General features: G+C 35.5%; 1 protein-coding gene across 1 annotated transcript in view; it reads right to left on the minus strand.

The window, feature by feature from the left end:
- HELRODRAFT_62030 (hypothetical protein) overlaps positions 1 to 23,142 on the minus strand; it is a gene marked incomplete at both ends in the record, with an annotated part of 80,675 nt that overhangs the window by 31,564 nt on the left and 25,969 nt on the right. The window contains 3 exons of the mRNA XM_009010624.1: positions 11,705 to 11,751; positions 14,557 to 14,785; positions 16,353 to 16,425. Of these exons, the coding sequence (XP_009008872.1) occupies positions 11,705 to 11,751; positions 14,557 to 14,785; positions 16,353 to 16,425 (349 nt within the window). The remainder of the gene's footprint in view (positions 1 to 11,704; positions 11,752 to 14,556; positions 14,786 to 16,352; positions 16,426 to 23,142) is intronic.

A 23,142-nucleotide genomic window follows, 5' to 3' on the forward strand; every position in this document is an offset into this window, starting at 1 on the left:
CCAGTTGCACTGACACGCATAATACGTAAATTGATGGAGTCTATAATAAAGGATGCTCTGATGTCACATTTGATTGAAAGTGGTTTGCAGAATACAAAACAGTTTGGGTTTGTCAAGGGAAAATCAGCTGTTCTGCAGTTGTCAAAATTGATGGATGAATGGTCTAGGGCTGTGGATAAAGATTATGAGGTTAATGTAGTATATACTGATTTTGAAAAAACATTTGATAGAGTGTCACAAAGTAAATTAATGGTTAAGTTGAATAAATGTGGGTTGAATGACAAATTGGTTGCTTGTGTTTATAATTAGTTAAATGGAAGAACATTTCGTGTGAGAGTGGTATGTCAAGATATTGTGGGGTAAAGAGTGGAGTTCCAAAGGGAAGTGTGCTTGGGCCAATTTTGTTTTTAATGTATGTTAATGATTTATTTCATTTGTTTCAGGATGTAAATTGGGTTGCGATGTATATGTATGCAGATGATGCAAAGTTGTTTAAAATTGTGAACTCAGATAGTGTGATATTGCAGAGGGGTTTGAATGATTTGAATGAGTGGTGTGTGCAGAAAGATGTGAAATTGAATAAAGAAAAATGTGTTGTGATGAAGTTTGGTTGTTCTGTATCAGATAATAATTATGATTATAAAATAAGCTCGCACCCATTATTTTTTGTTGATAAAATTGAAGACTTGGGTGTTATTTTTGAAACATCTTTGAAATTTATTGAGTATATACATTGCAATGCTAAGAAGGCATTTTTATTATTGGGTTTAATAAACAGAAATTTTAAAGATATTGATAAAAATGTTTTTATATTATTATATAAATCCTTGGTCAGATCTCAGCTGAAGTACGCATCAAGTGTGTGGTCACAATGGACAATACGTGAAACAGAAAAGATCGAAAAGGTTCAGAAAAGAGCAACAAAGATGATCAAGGACTGTGAGGGAATGAAATATGAGGACCGATTAAAATTTTTACAACTGCCAACACTAAAATACAGACGAATAAGAGGTGATTTGATAACGATGTTTAACATGTTGAATGAAAAGGATCAACGAAGTTTGCCGGAAATATTGAGAGCCACCAGACGAACAAGAGGACATGAGATGAGGCTAACAGCATTGACATTCCATATGAACTTAAGAAAAAATTATTTTGTTAATAGAACTATTAATATTTGGAATAATTTGATGATGATGTCGTTAATTGCTGCGATTTGAATGAGTTTAAAAAAAGTTGGATGATTTTCTTATGAATGCTGAATTTAAATACGATTGGAGTTGAAGGATGCTGTTTATAGATTTTTGGATGATGGTATAAATGTTTGTTTTGACATGATTGTCCTTAAGAAAGGACGATATACATAAATGGTTGAAATTTTTATGAAAAAATGTTTGTATGCATATATATAAAATATAGGTAGTTGAGTTAATAATAGAAATTATTCTCTTATATTTTTGTTTATATTTTTATTTTTGCTTGAACTTTATGCATGAACAGAACATATTAACATATATTATGTATATTGTTTTTGTGTTAAAATTTTATAGTTAATTTTGTGTTGCGGGCATAGGGACATTTTGTCTTCGCCCATGTTTTTTTTCGTAATAATAATAATAATAATAATAATAATAATAATAATAATAATAACAATAACAATAATATAGAGTTAAACAAAATTTATTAAACTTCTTTATGTCCTTTCTTTCCACATTGTGCACATTGCTGTTGATCACCGTCTATGCGTCCGATGAAGTGATTTTGCCCATTATATTGCATAGAATCAGTAGCAGATCGACATGGCAAAACAAGGTTTTTTAATTGACGAGAAATGAAATTCGTTTCACGATATCTCATGATGTGTAACATGGCTACTTCACGTCAAAACATTCGACAATTCATAGTAATCAAGTAAACGTGGTGAGGTGAAAAAGTTGACAACAAACACTTTATACGGAGGGCCAGCCGGTAACGTCTTAACCAGTTGAGAAACAACTAAATCACCAAGCCCCAAATCTTTATTGTAGGAACAAGACAATTCCCGATAAGGTTCAAACTAGACTAAAAAATCCCATTTAGCTATTCCAGCACCATACTTTAAAGTCAGAGCAAATTAGCTTACTACGAATAAATTGTTTTGAATTATGACATCCGTAGTGTGGCACCACAGATTCGTCAATAAAAATATTTTGTTCCATAGGCCAGTGTTTAACAAACGAAACATTTAACATCACAAACAATAGTCGAAGTTTAACAAGTTTGTCTTCTTCATCTATGTTATTGTTAATATTTCTTCGAAACGGTTTAGAGACTGCTGGATTGTGAACATCTTTAGGACTTTCCTACAACATTTTTCTTTTAGCTATTGGTTATAACCAGATATTAGTAGAATCGCTATTGCCAAACGAATTTCTGCTGCTGTTGGTGCTCAAAATTTTGATTTCTGCATAAAGTATAAATTGCTCATTTCCGTGATATGTTCAATTACTGCATCGTCAAAAAATTACTCACAGAGAGGATGGGGAGCAATTAACCCCTTCTTCGCAATCAACGTTCCATGAAATATCAGATTTCTTCAAATGACAATTCACCCACTGTCATGATGGTGGAGTAGCTTTTTTTGAAGTTGATGATACTTGCTCTAGTATGTGTTCTTTAGTTGCTACATTTTTACACTTTAAAACGTTTGTTTGGCAAAATAATTTGCTTAAATTTTAGCTCCTTATTCCAACAGTTACGTCATCAATGTCAGAATCTTGTTTATTAATTTTTATAAGTGCTTTCATCCTCCAAATCATTAACACCTGCGTGCAACTTTTTTGAATCTGACACCATCAAAATAGCTTCAGCATTGCCAAGCAACTGATCACCTGAAAGATTGTTTATGTCACCATCATCATCTGATTTTCTAAGATTTTCAGATGGTAAAACATAAATGTCAGCCCTTCGATAATCATCATTTTCTATCACGCTGACTACTTCAGCTACAGAATAACTTCAGTAAAAAACAAAAAAAAATGCAATGTCTAACAATGAAAGCAGTGTATAAAAACTATTTAGCTATCACTGCACCATTCGAAACTCACCAAAGTGAGGGAAAAGTTATATTTTGGCACGAAAAACGATAAAATGTATACATTTGTTGTAAATAGGATTAAGTACGATTTTAAATTCATTTATTATAAAACATAAAACATGTGGCCTTCAGCGCATGGCGTCCTTTTATATGGATATCGCAAAAAGCTGTCAGTAGTTTTCAACATGAACTTTTGACACAAAAAAGCTGGCAGTAGTTTTCAACATGAATTTTTGACGCAATTATAAAATATCACTCACAAATAAATTAAATTTGTCAAATAATTACAATAGATATATTTTTAAAAAGTTTATAAATTATGAGAAACTTACCTTTTATGCCGAGATATCTCAAAAAACCAAGAGTGGAAAAAACAAAAAACTGACAAACAAAATGGTTGTAAAAGGTGCGCAAATTTGGACTATTTCATTAAAAATATAATTGATGTGAACGTTCAGGTTTAATTTAGTATATAGGGAGATGTCCGAGAAATTCGATTTAATAAAAGGTGTTAATGAAAAAAGACGCTATGCATTAAAGGGTTAATACTAACTCAAATAACAATGGAAAAAAAGAAAATGACAACAACAAAGAAGATGAAGAATATGACACCAATTAATTAACTACATTTCCTTTGTCTAAGAAGCTATATAAAACAAAGCTGCACTGAAGATGATTTGTGAAAAACCGAAATATGCAAGATGAATTTAGTAATTTTTAAAAATTTAGTAAGAAAAATTGAAAAAACAAACTTTAATTTGGTTAATGCCAACAATTTGGTAGAATTCATACATTAATGTATAAAATATGGTCCCCTCCCAATATATATGTATGTATGTATATATATGTATGCAGAAATTTATAGCGTTTAATGCTAGAAATTCGGTAGATTTCATAAATTACTGCAATAATTATGGTCTTTTACTAGCATATATATGCATGTATAAATATGTGCATTATTTGATAATCTACCGCCAGGACCAAGATGTAATAAACGGACAGGACAAAGCAGAATAAAGCACTTTGCGCACAAAGAAAATTGTAAACCTTAAAAATATTTCTATATAAGCGCTGATGATGAGTAAAATCGAAATATGGTCAATATACTTCACCATGAACACCAAAGATTTCCTTAATAATTTTAATAAAGTGGATAATAATTATAAAACTACTTTAGAAATATTGAAAATCTCAATTGTAAATTTTCAAAAGCTAAAAATTTGGTAGATTTTATCAAATATTACATCAATTATGGTTTCTTTTCAGCCTTTACAATACATATATATATACTATATATATATACATATATTACAATATATATATATATATATATATATATATATATATATATATATATATTATATATTGTATATATATATATATATATTTTTACAATATTCTATAAATTATACCGAATGTTTGGCGTTAATATGCTTGTAGTTCGTTTTTTCGACTTTTTTCTCACTAAAGTTTTTTGGTGAAGGGGACCATATTTTATACATTAATGTATGAATTCTACCAAATTGTTTCATTAAAATTCAAAATAAACTTATTTTCCGAATTCATGCTGCAAATAAATTCCGAATGAATCATCATCAGTGCAATTTAGTTTATATAAGGAAATGTTCACTTTGTCAAAGTGAACTTAGATGGAAATTAGGTGTCAGGTTTCTTTATTGGCTGGTCCATCTTCGTTGGTTTCCTTTTCTTCATCGATTGCATCATATTCTTCATTGTCACTATCTACAATGCTAGTTTTTATTACTTCTTTGTTTTCATTGTTGATTAAGCGCCGGGTTGGGAGTGAGGTCGTCATTTTTTGTTGTATATTTATTTTTGGTTTATTGATGTCAATTAGAACTGCTTCTGCAATTTTAATATGCGTGTAGTTGGTGTTCTGGTATATAACTTTGGTGTTGCTGTCGAGGATTTCACAGCTAATAGTGATTGAGTAATTAATCAAATCTCATTTGGACTCAACACACTTTGACAATATTCACTTTGACAAGTGAATATTTCCCTATATAAACTAAATCGCACTGATGATGATTCATTCGGAATCGAAATATGGCCTTATTTGCAGCATGAATTTGGAAAATAAGTTTATTTTGAACTTTAATAAACTAAACGTTCACCAAAAAACTTTAGTGAGAAAAAACGAACTACGAACTACGAACTAAAAACGAACATATTAAAGCCAAACATTCGGTAGAATTTATAAAATATTGTAAAAATTATGGTCTATTATCAACATATATATATATTAGACTGTTTCAAAAAAAAATTAAAAAAAAAACAATGCATAGGGGCTTATATGGTGTGGTTTTATATTTGTATCATCCTGTAAAAATTTCAATTAAAAAGGATAAGTATTAGTGACCTCTCAAATCACATTTTGTTTTTTTATGAAGCCTGAATGATTTTTTTGGTGTTTGGGGTTTTTAAAATATTTTTAAATGTTTTTATAAAACATTATAGAAGTTTATTGTTTGGAGAAGACAAAGAATTTGCCAAACAAGAAGAGAAAAGATTAAAAAGGAAACTAAGCAAGAATCAAAAACAAGAAAAACCTAATAAAAAGAGAAACATAGCCAATTATGAAGATGATAATTCAACATCAACAGATGACATAAGCGATAAGTCTGATGAGGAAGTAGAGTGTCAGCAAATACCATCGGAATCAAATTGCAGGAAGTACTCCGATATCTCCTAAAACTAATGAACTTAAAAAAAAGGTGTTAAGTAGATGACACACTGTTCATGGCACGTCTAGACCGTACAAAAACAACTTATAGGGAAGCCATGCACAAAGTTACCCTAGCATTAAAGGCAGTTGGAATCAACGTTGATGAACTCTCTTTACGGATCTAGAAAAGCTATACGACAATCTATCAGAAAAACTATCAAAAACACATTTTTGCCAAACACACCTCTTGTGGCTCACTTGGAAAACTTTTACCTGATTTTGATGGTGTAAACATAGATCGCCTGCCAATTGTGGTGTCAGAGAAAAATGTAGAAAAACTGATAGCTATACCAAAGGTTGGCGGTACTGGCATAAACATAGGAACCACAATAGTTTAGTTACTTCAGAATTGGGAAGGCGTGTCAAATTGGTTGGCTGGTTTGTGTTTTGACACTGCAAGTTCTAATACTGGCATTCATACTGGTGCTATAACAATAATTCAGAAATCCTTCAATAAACAACTCTTGTTTTTAGCATGCAGGCATCATATTCTTAAAATTATTGGAACAGCTTTATTTGATTTATTTTTCACTTCATCTGGCCCTCAAATTGCTATTTTTAGTAGATTTAAAGATCAATGGCCATCAATTAATCAGTTAAAATATGCATCGATTGACAAGGTAACAAATGGTTGTTCTTTGACTAATGATGAAAATTTGTGGCTAAAGCAAAATCGTGTAGCTATGATTGATTTTCTTCAAGACCAACTGCAAAATACTCAACCTCGACATGGCTACTTGCAATTGATTAGGCTTTCTCTCATAACTCTTGGAGTTTCAGACCCTACTGCTGTACAAGTCACTCCTCCAGGAGCTTATCACAGGGCTCGCTGGATGGCCAAAGGAATTTATTGTTTGAAGATTTTTTGCTTTCGTGAGCAACTGAAGTTAACTGCACATGAGCTACAAGCATTAAAGAGACTTTGTCTCTTTACTGTAACTGTATATGTAAAGGCATGGTTTTGTGCAGCAAACAGCTGTAGTGCTCCTTACAATGATTTATGTCTTCTTCAAACTCAGGAATTATTTGAAAAAGTTGATTGCAAAGTTGGAAAAGAAGCAATGAAAAAAATTAAAAAAAATCTTTGGTATCTAAGCGAAGATCTTGTTGGAATGACATTTGTTTCTGATTTGGTTAATGTCGATGAGAAAAGGCTTATGGTTAAAGCATTACATAAACAACAACAACAACAACACACGTTTAGACGACATTTTCCCCGAGATCGGGGGTTGCCGTTTAGTTACCTATGAAGAAACCAAATGTCATCATAAATATTTTATTGGCTAATTTTTACGCAGGACGCCCTTCCTTACGCAACCACAGTTATAAGCGGCGGGCCTAGCCTTTGATGATCCAACATCACTCACAAGGCAGTGAGGGTCAGTTTAATGTCATAACCAGGACATTAAAGCATTACATAAACCAGCAAAAAAAATGATGTTAGAAAAGTAGATCCAATACACATAAGTTCTTTCAAACCCAAGATTTTGTCAGATTTTGTGACAAAACAGTCTTTAAATTTATTTTCTACATTGAAACTCAGTTAAAATTTTCTTTGCTTTGATCCAGAAGTATGGCCACAACTAGAGGATTACAATAATGCAAAAGAGATAGTGACTGCAGTACGGGTAGTTAATGATTGTGCTGAGCGAGCAGTTAAATTGGCATCTGATTTTAATACAGCACTTACTCATGATGAAAATCAGCGCCAGTTGATGTATCAGGTGATTGTGCATCACAGGAAACTAATGAATGAACCTTAGAAAAAGAACTATACTGATTCAGACATTACTTTATAATAAAACAATATATAAATATTCATAATAAATTAAAAACAATTATTTTTTATTAATTTAAAAAAATGCTTTAAAAAATGAATTTTCTGAACAATCTCATCAATGAGAGGTCACTTAACAATGTTTGATTTTATTGATTTTTGGTGTTTGTCTTTATATCATCAAATGACACGAAATAAACCCATATGCAAATCTGGTTTAAAAAAATTTTTTTTTCTTAATAAAAATAAAACGGTCTACTACATACATACATACATATATATATATATATATATATATATATATATATATATATATATATATATATATATATATGTGCAATTATTGATGAAACTCACAGCATGTTCGGCGTTAGTTAACTTCCTGTTTAACTTTTCGATTTTCCTAACAGTTTGAACGTAAATCATTTCTAAGTTTCTTGATTTCAAAACCAAAATTTTTGTTTATTTTAAGCATGATGCAACAAAAAACCTTTTACAAGTGTTATATTGGACGAAAATAAAGATTGTAAAACTAATTAAATAGTTAATTAATCACTTTGAACAAACAAGGAATCAACAAAGTAGAGTAGAGACACAGTAAATATATATATATATATATATGGCAGTATATATATATATATATATATATATACATATGGCAGTTCTACAATCAATCCAGAATCGTGCGACAAAACTAGTGGTAGGTGAGTTGTGGTTCGATAACGTTACGCCGATTTTGAATGATCTCCACAGGTTGACAATTTACAAGAGGATATGCTTCAAAATAGCGGTAATAGTTTTCAAATCGTTAATTGGTCTGGCTCCAGAGAATTTGTCCAGTAGATTTGTCAGGAAAACATCCACATCGAATTTCAGCATGAGATCAGACGATATGAACTTTTTAATAGTACCAGGTAATCGTTTGCAAATAGGATTATATATATATATATATATATATATATATATATATATATATATATACACACATATATCAATCGAATCAATCAATCTTCGTTTTGCGTCCAGAGACCCGGTTTCCCGAGGTAGGAAGTTGATTTCTTTGCCATCAACTTTTTGCGCCAAAATAAACCATCAGTTGTATCCATTTCATTTAAATTTAGAATGTTCATGTCTTGCTCAATTGTTTGCGACCAGGACTTCTTTGGACGGCCTTTGGGACGTGTGCCAGGTACTTCAACATCTGCAAAAGAAGTTATGGCACTGTTTCCACTTCGTTTGACATGACCAAACCACCTCAGACGGTGTTGTCGGCATTCGTCCTTTATATCATCTAAACCAGCACAACGCAGAATTTCGGTAGATTTGATGTGTTCCTTCAGACTAATTCGTTGCATCCATCAGAGCATTTTCATATCGGTTTGGCGAAGTTGTTGTTCCAGTTTGGTTGTCATTGGCCATGTTTCTGCACCATATAACATCACCGGATGTATCACAGATTTATAAAGTCTTGATCGTAGTGGTAATGGGATGTCACGCCGCATCAATATAGAGACAAGGAGATGCCATTTATTCCAGGCTGCATGTATGGGTGCTCGACCGGCAGCTTCAGCTCTTCCAGTACAATCAAGAACATCCCCTAGATATTGAAACGATGTGACTTTCTCTAACTTAATGGCTTCAAAAACATTGCTATTTCGAATTTGTTGTTGTGGATTGATGCAAGCAGGACAAACAAAATTGAACACTTTAGATAAAGTACCAATAATTTTTGAACAACGTTTGTGACACCACTGGTTACACTGCAGACACTTGATTGAATTGTTGCCTACACAAGCTTTACAAACTGAACAGGGCCATCGTCCAGTAGCTGTGGATTGGATGGGTTCACCAGTGTTCATTGCTTTGGTTTTGCTGATGTTGACTTTGAATTCATGATCGGCGAGTCTGGTGTTCCAATCTTCAAACATCTGTGCTGCATTCTGCTCAGACGCGACTGTTAAAACGATACCATCAGCATATATTAGATTCCAAATGTCACCAGTGCGTATCGGTTTTGTGATTTCTTCCATCACAGTTATAAATAACAGTGGACTGAGAATCGAGCCTTGGTGAACTCCAACGCCGATGTCAAATACTTCTGTGTTTCCAACCGTTGTGCTGACAAGAGTCTTAGTATTCGTATACATTTCCATCACAAGTCGAACAAGATATTCTGGAATGAGTTGTCGACGTAGACTCCACCTGATTGCTTCACGGGGAACTCGATCAAATGCTTTTTCAAGGTCTACAAAAATGTGTGATAGTTGTTGATGCTTTGCGAGGTACTTCTCTTGCAGTTGCCGAAGGATGTGAATTGCATGAATTGTTGATTAACTCGCTAGGAAACTAAATTGATAATTTCCGATTGTGATGCACGACGTTAATCTTCTCTCAATGAGATTTTGGTTTTGAACTCAAGAAACATGAGAATGATTTACGATCAACTGTTAGAAGAATCGAAAAGTTAAACAGAAAGTTAACTAACGCCGAACATGCTGTGGCTTTCATCAATAATTGCATTTCTGGCAGTCTTAAAACAATATGTATATATATATATATATATAAATATATATATATATAATTTGGTATGAGGTTCTCAGATAAACATGTACGGTTGAAGATTACACCCCATTTTGCAGTTAGAAGTTTTTTAAATAAAATTTCAACAACATGAAGCGTATTGTGTGTTATATTGCTGTCATCAATAGACAGCAACTACACACCAAATATAAATACGAATATAACACACAAGAACGCACCATTAACAACAATCCGTTTGTCTCTTTACGCCATAAAACTCAAACAATTTGTTCACTAACTTCATTATTTGCCACGCCTTAATATTTCTTTATACATATTTATTGCTAAATAATATTATATCCAATTGTTAAATATCTAATAATTCTTCTATAAATTGTCATATCATTAAATATTATTATCGACTTCCCATAATTTCTGCATTACTTCTTGTCACTATGCTAACTTTCTACACTTCAACTACGATAATACACAAACAATTTTATTCATAATTTTTCTTTTAAATTTATTCGTTTATTTTATTTTCAACAATATAATGAGTTAATTTTAAAATATAGGCTGTTATTCATTTATTTATTCATTTTAATATCTAATATTCTATTTTCTATTTCTTATAATTTATATTATTAACTCCTCATTTGGTTTTACAATCTAGGCTCCGACGATGGCATTAACTTTATTAAACTTCACAGTTTAATAAAGTTGAAACAAAACCGCTTCGTGTTGTTGAAATTTTATTTAAAAAACTTCTAACTGCAAAATGGGGTGTAATCTTCAACCGTACATATATATATATATATAAAACAATAAAAGATATATATATATAAATATATATATATATATATAAATATATATATATATATATATATATATATGTTGGAAGGAGATCCTTCATGCTGGGGCGCACCGGCTATAAGGATCGTCCCCAATTGGTAGATAGTGGAAAGTCCTGGGCAGGGAGACCTTCTGGGATTTCATCGAATAATATGAAATAATATGACGCGAACCAACTGTAGCAGAAGAAAGAATACAACGGTGAACGAGTAGGAGGATCCTAGAACAACGGCTTTAACAGCTGATGATCTTCTATTCTAAATCCACTGCCTTGTGGGACAGGGACCTTTGACCCAAAGGCTAAGTGCTCTGCTTACAACAGCACGGGCACGAGATAAACTGCAACCGCACTGCCTTGTGTGCTTCCAGCAAAAAGGCTAGGCCCACTGCTTATAACTGGTAGTTGTCGTTAGGAATTGGGCAATTCCAGATATAAAAATTTTTTGACCAAAACATCTTCCATGTCATCACAAAAAAAGGAAAGATTCCCTATTCACTGGAAAACCTTAAATGGTCAAGAGGTGACAATATCCAGAAAGTACGCAACAGAGGAGGTATGTTGCAGAAAATCGGGAGTCCCCCTACTGGAATATCAGACTTGGCACTTTAAAAACTGGATCGCTTACTGGAAGCTCCATGGAGATCGTCGACATGCTAGAAAGGCGCAGGGTCGACATCTGTTCTCTGCAGGAAACAAGATAGAAATCAAATGGTGTCTCTCATTGAGAGTTACAATTTGTTCTGGAATAACCAAAAGACAGTCCAAAATTGAGTGGGAATCTTCGTATGAGAATCACTAGCACAAAATGTATTGGAGGCGACTCGAATCAGCTCACGCCTAATGCTGATTAAACTCAGAATGTGAAAACAGGTTCTGACTGTTTTCTCTGCATATGCACCACAGATCGGTGAATCTGAAGGCGCCAAAAATGACTTCTGGAACACACTCTCAGATGACGTCAGGAAAACATCATCATCAGAGATACTATCGATATGTGGCGACCTCAACGGCTATGTTGGAAAGAAAGCAAATGGGTTCCACGATGTCCATGGAGGCTTTGGCTACGGGTCTCAAACGAAGATAGTGTACGGGTTCTGGAATTTGCTGAAAGCCATGAACTCTCTCTGTTGAACACCTACTTCAAGAAGAGGGCAGAACATTTGATTACATATAAAAGCGGGATGTCATGCCCACAAACTGACTTTATTGTCGTCAGACGACAACACAGACGACTATTCAGGTATACCAAAATCATTCCAGGCGAAGCATGCATCCCTCAACACCGAGTGCTGGTGGCCGATATGATCATGGAACGACCACGCCCTGTGACTGATTGAATGCCTACTAGAATAAAGACATAGAAACTGGAGAACCCCGCGTTCAGGAAGAAATTCGAGGAGTTGGTATCGGCACAGCTGGATCGTCTGGAGAAGGTAGACATAACCTGGAAATCTTTTCAGGACACCCTAGTGAACGCTGCAACAGTTGTATGTGGAAATCTGGACCAAAACGCCAGGACAACTGCGAAACTTAGTGGTGAAACGAGACTGTGCAAAATGTATTGCCAGTAAAAAAGCAGCTTTCAAACAACGGCAGAAAATGAAGACTGGTGAAGATCAAAAGACATACCGATAAAAGAACCCAGAAGCGTAATATCAGGTTGCGATAGCTCGTGAAAATCAATGCAAGGTATGGTAGTCTGGAAATAAATGAAAACAAATTCGGTCACTCTACCAAATAGCAAATCAAGCCAAAACACTAAAAAAAGATATGCACACATGCATAAAGAATAATAAAATCATAATAATAACCTTGCAGAATGAAGTGAAGGATCACTGGAAGGATTACTTCGATCGGTTATTGAATGAAACAAACCCTATTGGGGTGGACTTTGATGCACTTCTGGAACACCCCCTAAAAGTTATTGAAAAAGTCATTGAGAGAAGACTGTTGTCGCGCGTTTCAATAGGTGGTTACCAGTACGGCTTCATGGCATGGAGATCCATCATTGATGCTATCTATATCATTCGTCAACTACAGAAAAAATACATGGCAATGCAATGCAAAAGCGTCTGTTCCATGTCTTTGTAGACTTGGAAAAGGCTTTTGACTTAGTACCTCACGAGGCAATCAAGTGGAGTCTATGTAGACAGCTTGTTCACGAATATCTGGCTCGGCTTGTTATGGCAACGTACTCTAACACAAAACTCTGGTCAGCAAAACAGCCGGTAACACGAATGAATTTGATATTAACGTCGGCGTCCATCAGGGATCCATACTCAGCCCCCTGCTCTTCACGGTGATGGAAGAAATAACCGAACCGATACGCTCAGAAAACATATGGAATGTGATATATGCAGATGATATCGTCCTGACGGCTGCCTCGAAACAAGACGCAGCCAGAAAGTTTGAAATCTGGAATAACCCGCTCGCCGAACACGGGCTAAAGGTAAACTTTGAAAAAACAAAAACTATGATCATTGGTGGTACTGCTGAGCATGTGGTCTCTGGTCATTGGCCATGTTCGGTGTGTTGGACTGGAGTTGGAAGTAACTCGATAAAATGCCTACGATGTCAGCAGTGGTGTCACAGACGATGCTCGAGAATTACCGGCTCACTGAGGAAAGTGACTGATTGACTGATTTTGTATGCCCCGTCTGCATCAACCAGCGACAACGGGCCCAGATGATGATACCATTACCGGGGTCGAAACTGATACTTCATTTCCGTATTTTGGAAATGTGAAGAATTGTACTGGAACAGCTGATGCCGCTTGTCGTGGACGCACACGTGCGGCGTGGGGCAGATGGCATCTCCTTGCCTCGGTACTGATGCGGCGTAACATTCCTCAACTGCTACGCTCAGAGCTGTACAACACAGCTATGCAATCTGTTTTGATGTATGGTGCAGTGACGTGGCCGATGAAACAAAACTCGAACAGCAGCTTCACCGAACTGACATGAAGATGATTCGTTGGATGCAGCATGTTGACCTAAGGGACCATGTCAATACAACCGAGATCCTGAACCGATCGGGATTGAGCACGTTGAAGGATGAACGTCATAGTCATCGCCTACGATGGTTTGGCCATGTGAAGCAAAAACGATACAATAATTTCCGTTATTGAGCATCAGGTCACCCAAAGAAATCCTGGACGCAGACCATACAGGAGGACTTGAAGGCATTTTGTCTCAAGGAGACAGACGCAATGGATAGATCGGATTGGAGACAAAAGCTGATGAATGGAATAAGAAAGTCCGACCCATAAAGGATGGAAACTATAAACGAGGATTGATTGGAAAGAGGCCATAATTAATTCTAGCAAATTGTTAGCATAAATTGAATTTAAAGTTAGTTTGTCTTTAGAATTTTCTAGAAATTATTCAATTTGTTGAATGTAGAATTAATATCCAAGTTCATCAGGCAAACTTATTTTTAAGTATATTTAATTTTTTTATATATATATATATATATATATATATATATATATATATATATATATATATATATATATATATATATATAACAACAATTGTTTTTATCCCTTAATCTGAGACTAAATGCTGATGATAAATGAATTACACATATTTATTATAAACGTTTACGCACATGTGCATTGTCCATGTTTCTGTTTCAGCTGTTCGTTCAGTGTAAATGATTGGAAACATGCCTGAACATCCAGTCATCCAGGATACGCCTTCACACCAACCATCATCGCTGCTTTCCAAATCTGATCCTTTCACAAACAAGTAATCTCCAGGGTTCAAATCCAACTCATCTGATGCAGCAGTGTTCGAGTACGGGTATATAATTCTGCGAACCTAATCCAAATTGCATCGGCAAATCAATTATACATCTACTACCACATTTGTGAATTCAATAAATTAATCAATCATAGTTATTAATTAGCTGAATGATAAATATTATATAATAGATTACTGTTTATTTTACACAGAATGGTTAACAAATAGCCGCAAACTACATATTAATTGGTTATTAACTGCAAAAGATCACAAATTCTAGTAAAGTTTGCTACAAATGCTTATTTTCAAGTGTTAGCAATATATAATAGAGCCCCAAACAGAGAAGATTTTTCCAAACCGCAGCCGCCCGCCCGCATCCGCAGAGTTCACGTTCGCAACCGCCCGCAGCCGCACTGCTCATTATCCGCATCCACACCGCATCAACGAAAAGGCAACTTAAATCAGCCGTTTTAATCTCCTAAACTTAAAATTAGAAGACAGCAATACTAAAGAGCAATTTATCTGCAATATTTATTTATTAATTTATTTAAGAGAAACGGCTTAGGCAAACCCCTTGCCAACAGTTAAAATGATCGTAGTCTCGAATAATTCAGAATCATCATAGCAGAGTTCAAACTTAAACCGATAAAGTCCTAATCTAGTAAAAAAGTTCAAATTAAATTAATATCAATCAATCTTCGTTTTGCGTCCAGAGACCCGGTTTCCCGAGGTAGGACGTTGTTCTCTTTGCCAACAACTTTTTGCGCCAAATTAGACGATCAGTTGTATCCATTTCATTTAAATTTAGAGCTTTCATGTCTTGCTCGATTGTTTGCGACCAGGACTTCTTTGGACGGCCTTTGGGACGTGTGCCAGATACTTCAACATCTGAAAGAAAAGTTATGGCACTGTTTCCACTTCGTTTGACATGACCAAACCATCTCAGACGGTGTTGTCGGCATTCGTCCTTTATATCATCTAAATCAGCACAACGCAGGATTTCGGTAGATTTGATGTGGTCCTTCAGACTAATTCGTTGCATCCATCGGAGCATTTTCATATCGGTTTGGCGAAGTTGTTGTTCCAGTTTGGTTGTCATTGGCCATGTTTCTACACCATATAACATCACCGGATGTATCACAGATTTATAAAGTCTTGATCGTAGTGGTAATGGGATGTCACGCCGCATCAATATAGAGACAAGGAGATGCCATTTATTCCAGGCTGCATGTATGGGTGCTCGACCGGCAGCTTCAGCTCTTCCAGTAAAATCCAGAACATTCCCTAGATCTTGAAACGATGTGACTTTCTCTAACTTAATGGCTTCAAAAACATTGCTATTTCGAATTTGTTGTTGTGGATTGATGCAAGCAGGACAAACAAAATTGAACACTTTAGATAAAGTACCAATAATTTTTGAACAACGTTTGTGACACCACTGGTTACACTGCAGACACTTGATTGAATTGTTGCCTACACAAGCTTTACAAACTGAACAGGGCCATCGTCCAGTAGCTGTGGATTGGATGGGTTCACCAGTGTTCATTGCTTTGGTTTTGCTGATGTTGACTTTGAATTCATGATCGGCGAGTCTGGTGTTCCAATCTTCAAACATCTGTGCTGCATTCTGCTCAGACGCGACTGTTAAAACGATACCATCAGCATATATTAGATTCCAAATGTCACCAGTGCGTATCGGTTTTGTGATTTCTTCCATCACAGTTATAAATAACAGTGGACTGAGAATCGAGCCTTGGTGAACTCCAACGCCGATGTCAAATACTTCTGTGTTTCCAACCGTTGTGCTGACAAGAGTCTTAGTATTCGTATACATTTCCATCACAAGTCGAACAAGATATTCTGGAATGAGTTGTCGACGTAGACTCCACCTGATTGCTTCACGGGGAACTCGATCAAATGCTTTTTCAAGGTCTACAAAAATGTGTGATAGTTGTTGATGCTTTGCGAGGTACTTCTCTTGCAGTTGCCGAAGGATGTGAATTGCATGAATTGTTGATTAACTCGCTAGGAAACTAAATTGATAATTTCCGATTGTGATGCACGACGTTAATCTTCTCTCAATGAGATTTTGGTTTTGAACTCAAGAAACATGAGAATGATTTACGATCAACTGTTAGAAGAATCGAAAAGTTAAACAGAAAGTTAACTAACGCCGAACATGCTGTGGCTTTCATCAATAATTGCATTTCTGGCAGTCTTAAAACAATATGTATATATATATATATATATAAATATATATATATATAATTTGGTATGAGGTTCTCAGATAAACATGTACGGTTGAAGATTACACCCCATTTTGCAGTTAGAAGTTTTTTAAATAAAATTTCAACAACATGAAGCGTATTGTGTGTTATATTGCTGTCATCAATAGACAGCAACTACACACCAAATATAAATACGAATATAACACACAAGAACGCACCATTAACAACAATCCGTTTGTCTCTTTACGCCATAAAACTCAAACAATTTGTTCACTAACTTCATTATTTGCCACGCCTTAATATTTCTTTATACATATTTATTGCTAAATAATATTATATCCAATTGTTAAATATCTAATAATTCTTCTATAAATTGTCATATCATTAAATATTATTATCGACTTCCCATAATTTCTGCATTACTTCTTGTCACTATGCTAACTTTCTACACTTCAACTACGATAATACACAAACAATTTTATTCATAATTTTTCTTTTAAATTTATTCGTTTATTTTATTTTCAACAATATAATGAGTTAATTTTAAAATATAGGCTGTTATTCATTTATTTATTCATTTTAATATCTAATATTCTATTTTCTATTTCTTATAATTTATATTATTAACTCCTCATTTGGTTTTACAATCTAGGCTCCGACGATGGCATTAACTTTATTAAACTTCACAGTTTAATAAAGTTGAAACAAAACCGCTTCGTGTTGTTGAAATTTTATTTAAAAAACTTCTAACTGCAAAATGGGGTGTAATCTTCAACCGTACATATATATATATATATAAAACAATAAAAGATATATATATATAAATATATATATATATATATAAATATATATATATATATATATATATATATGTTGGAAGGAGATCCTTCATGCTGGGGCGCACCGGCTATAAGGATCGTCCCCAATTGGTAGATAGTGGAAAGTCCTGGGCAGGGAGACCTTCTGGGATTTCATCGAATAATATGAAATAATATGACGCGAACCAACTGTAGCAGAAGAAAGAATACAACGGTGAACGAGTAGGAGGATCCTAGAACAACGGCTTTAACAGCTGATGATCTTCTATTCTAAATCCACTGCCTTGTGGGACAGGGACCTTTGACCCAAAGGCTAAGTGCTCTGCTTACAACAGCACGGGCACGAGATAAACTGCAACCGCACTGCCTTGTGTGCTTCCAGCAAAAAGGCTAGGCCCACTGCTTATAACTGGTAGTTGTCGTTAGGAATTGGGCAATTCCAGATATAAAAATTTTTTGACCAAAACATCTTCCATGTCATCACAAAAAAAGGAAAGATTCCCTATTCACTGGAAAACCTTAAATGGTCAAGAGGTGACAATATCCAGAAAGTACGCAACAGAGGAGGTATGTTGCAGAAAATCGGGAGTCCCCCTACTGGAATATCAGACTTGGCACTTTAAAAACTGGATCGCTTACTGGAAGCTCCATGGAGATCGTCGACATGCTAGAAAGGCGCAGGGTCGACATCTGTTCTCTGCAGGAAACAAGATAGAAATCAAATGGTGTCTCTCATTGAGAGTTACAATTTGTTCTGGAATAACCAAAAGACAGTCCAAAATTGAGTGGGAATCTTCGTATGAGAATCACTAGCACAAAATGTATTGGAGGCGACTCGAATCAGCTCACGCCTAATGCTGATTAAACTCAGAATGTGAAAACAGGTTCTGACTGTTTTCTCTGCATATGCACCACAGATCGGTGAATCTGAAGGCGCCAAAAATGACTTCTGGAACACACTCTCAGATGACGTCAGGAAAACATCATCATCAGAGATACTATCGATATGTGGCGACCTCAACGGCTATGTTGGAAAGAAAGCAAATGGGTTCCACGATGTCCATGGAGGCTTTGGCTACGGGTCTCAAACGAAGATAGTGTACGGGTTCTGGAATTTGCTGAAAGCCATGAACTCTCTCTGTTGAACACCTACTTCAAGAAGAGGGCAGAACATTTGATTACATATAAAAGCGGGATGTCATGCCCACAAACTGACTTTATTGTCGTCAGACGACAACACAGACGACTATTCAGGTATACCAAAATCATTCCAGGCGAAGCATGCATCCCTCAACACCGAGTGCTGGTGGCCGATATGATCATGGAACGACCACGCCCTGTGACTGATTGAATGCCTACTAGAATAAAGACATAGAAACTGGAGAACCCCGCGTTCAGGAAGAAATTCGAGGAGTTGGTATCGGCACAGCTGGATCGTCTGGAGAAGGTAGACATAACCTGGAAATCTTTTCAGGACACCCTAGTGAACGCTGCAACAGTTGTATGTGGAAATCTGGACCAAAACGCCAGGACAACTGCGAAACTTAGTGGTGAAACGAGACTGTGCAAAATGTATTGCCAGTAAAAAAGCAGCTTTCAAACAACGGCAGAAAATGAAGACTGGTGAAGATCAAAAGACATACCGATAAAAGAACCCAGAAGCGTAATATCAGGTTGCGATAGCTCGTGAAAATCAATGCAAGGTATGGTAGTCTGGAAATAAATGAAAACAAATTCGGTCACTCTACCAAATAGCAAATCAGGCCAAAACACTAAAAAAAGATATGCACACATGCATAAAGAATAATAAAATCATAATAATAACCTTGCAGAATGAAGTGAAGGATCACTGGAAGGATTACTTCGATCGGTTATTGAATGAAACAAACCCTATTGGGGTGGACTTTGATGCACTTCTGGAACACCCCCTAAAAGTTATTGAAAAAGTCATTGAGAGAAGACTGTTGTCGCGCGTTTCAATAGGTGGTTACCAGTACGGCTTCATGGCATGGAGATCCATCATTGATGCTATCTATATCATTCGTCAACTACAGAAAAAATACATGGCAATGCAATGCAAAAGCGTCTGTTCCATGTCTTTGTAGACTTGGAAAAGGCTCTTTTCAGGACACCCTAGTGAACGCTGTATGTGGAAATCTGGAGCTTCTGTAAGCTCCTCCACAGTGATGTCTGGAATCGGACCTTCGATGGGTGGAGCGTCAAAGTTAACATTGATGGGATTTGTTTCGTTTAACAGACGGTTGAAGTATTCTCTCCCCTGTAGCTTGATCTCATCTTGTTCAAGAACCATCACATTTTTGTCATTTTTAATATATGAGGCACCAACTATGTCTTTTTTCGTACGTTTTGCTTGTTTTGCTATACAATACAGAGATTTCATTTGTTCACCTTTGCTTTTAGTGAGCCACTCTTTGCATTGATCTGTCCAAGCCAGTGCAACTTGACGTCATGCATAGTTGTTCTTCTCACGGAAAATTTTATGGTCATCAACAGACTTTGATTTGTCCCATTGCTTGTATGCAACTTTCTTTTCAGCTATTGCATTTTGTACACTGTCATTTCCGTGCTGCGGCCAGTCAGTGATCCAACATTGAGCGTTCCAAGTTTAAGTAGCATAGAGGGGCCATTTTGAATTTTTCTGCAACATCCCTCCGCTATTGCATACTTCCCAGGGATTCTTGGCACCCCTTGACCACTTAAGGCCTGCTGGCCAAATAAGCATAATTATAATCAAAAAAATTATAAGAAAAGAACTTAATAAATTTCTAATTTAATAATTGAAATAACATCGGCCAGAACAACGAGTACAAAATGAACAACGATGAGGGACTCAAACAAGCTTTTTATTTATTTAATATTTATGAAGATGCTATGTTATATATTTATATACATGTATCTATATGTTACTATATATATTATATATATATATATATTATATATATATATATATATATTGGGACGAGGTTATCAGCTATGCAGATTTCATTGAATATTTTTGCCCACTTCGCGTTAATTAACTTTTTAAAAGTACACTCAACAATATGGAATTGTTGTAAATCATATTTATTGAGAACTAGTGACATAGTTTGGCTGACTAACAACGGTGTTTCGGTGTAAACACCATCTTCAGAGCCTTGTGTGAGATACAAATGTTAATATTAAAATAAATGGAAATTTAAACCATATAAAATAAAATAAAATACAATAGTACCTAAAAAGTTACGTGTTGTGATTTAAAAGAGGCGAAATAAAACAGTAATATATGAATAAATAATTCGAAGAGTTACATTAAAAGCAAAATGTGACCTTGCAATGCAGATGAAATTGAATAATTAGTGAAATAAGTTATAGTTTAATATTAAAATAAATAAATAGAGGAATATTTACGTGAAACAATTAGAGTAATTTAGAATAATACAGCGGTAAGTAAAAATGTTTGCAGGATAAAACAAGTGTATGTGTGGAATTTGCACGAGGTATGCAGTTTTATTGTATTTTATTGTATTTAGTTGGACGGACAATATGAATGTATATTATCGAAATAGTTATAAGTGTTGTACATGTGTAGGAAAGTATCCAATGAATATGAAAGTATGCATGATAAATGTGTATACACATGTGTTAAAACAGTATTAATATTAAATATCAAATAGTGGGGCCAGCGACGTAACGACTGTTGTTTCAGGACATCGGGTTTACGCAAAAGTTTACGCAACAATACGGACATTGTTGTTCGTAAGTCCGATAAATCTAACATGTATGTCGTCATGAACAAAACTGACTACTACAAATACATGGCGAATACAGTCCTGGTTACATTTACGGCAATGTCAAGACACACGAACCGAATAACCCATTACGACCAATTATCTCGCAATGTCCTACAATCAATCAATCAATCAATCAATCTTCGTTTTGCGTCCAGAGACCCGGTTTCCCGAGGTAGGACGTTGTTCTCTTTGCCAACAACTTTTTGCGCCAAATTAGACGATCTCAGTTGTATCCATTTCATTTAAATTTAGAGCTTTCATGTCTTGCTCGATTGTTTGCGACCAGGACTTCTTTGGACGGCCTTTGGGACGTGTGCCAGGTACTTCAACATCTGAAAGAAAAGTTATGGCACTGTTTCCACTTTGTTTGACATGACCAAACCATCTCAGACGGTGTTGCCGGCATTCGTCCTTTATATCATCTAAACCAGCACGAAGCAAGATTTCGGTAGATTTGATGTGGTCTTTCAGACTAATTCGTTGCATCCATCGGAGCATTTTCGTGTCGGTTCGTTGAAGTTGTTGTTCCAGTTTGGTTGTCATTGGCCATGTTTCTGCACCATATAACAACACCGGACGTATCACAGATTTTTAAAGTCTTGATCGTAATGGTAGTGGGATGTCACGCCGCATCAATATAGAGACAAGGAGATGCCATTTATTCCAGGCTGCACGTATGGGTGCTCGACCGGCAGCTTCAGCTCTTCCAGTACAATCCAGAACATCCCCTAGATATTGAAACGATGTGACTTTCTCTACCTTGATGGCTTCAAAAACAGTGCTATTTCGAATTTGTTGTTGAGGATTGATGCAAGCAGGACAAACAAAATTGGACACTTTAGATAAAGTACCAATTATTTTTTAACAACGTTTGTGACACCACTGGTTACACTGCTGACACTTGATTGAATTGTTACCTACACCAGCTTTACAAACTGAACAGGGCCATCGTCCAGTAGCTGTGAATCGGATGGGTTCACCAGTGTTCATTGCTTTGGTTTTGCTGATGTTGACTTTGAATCCATGATTGTCGAGTCTGGTGTTCCAATCTTCAAACATCTGTGCTGCATTCTGCTCAGACGTCCCACACCCACATATCAATTAGCAAAGGCAATCAACAAACTTCTTGAGCCTTATGTACCTCTCACCTATTCTGTTAAATCCAGCTTTGAATTTATCGACATCATTAATGATAATAAAAGATGCGTCGGGCATATAACCTCGTTGAATGTTGAGAGTTTATTTACTAACGTACCCATCGACTATACTATTCAAATCATCTGTAATTACGTTTACAACCATCCAACACTCCCGCAACTTGATATTCCACCCAATCTACTCATCGATCTCTTAAAATTAGGTACGGTTGAAAGCCCGTTTACCACACCCGACGGTTCACTTTTCTTGCAAATTGATGGTGTAACTATGGGGTCACCACTTGGACCGCTATTTGCAGAGTTTTATATGGCTGAACTTGAATCTAGGATATTTGCAGATTCTGCAAATAAGCCTTTAATATACGCACGCTATGTCGATGACATTTTCATCATTTGCAAATCCGTTGCTGACATCTACAACCTACAAAATAGA

Source organism: Helobdella robusta (genome assembly GCF_000326865.2).
Source record: "Helobdella robusta unplaced genomic scaffold HELROscaffold_1, whole genome shotgun sequence".
Classification (NCBI taxonomy): Eukaryota; Metazoa; Annelida; class Clitellata; order Rhynchobdellida; family Glossiphoniidae; genus Helobdella; species Helobdella robusta.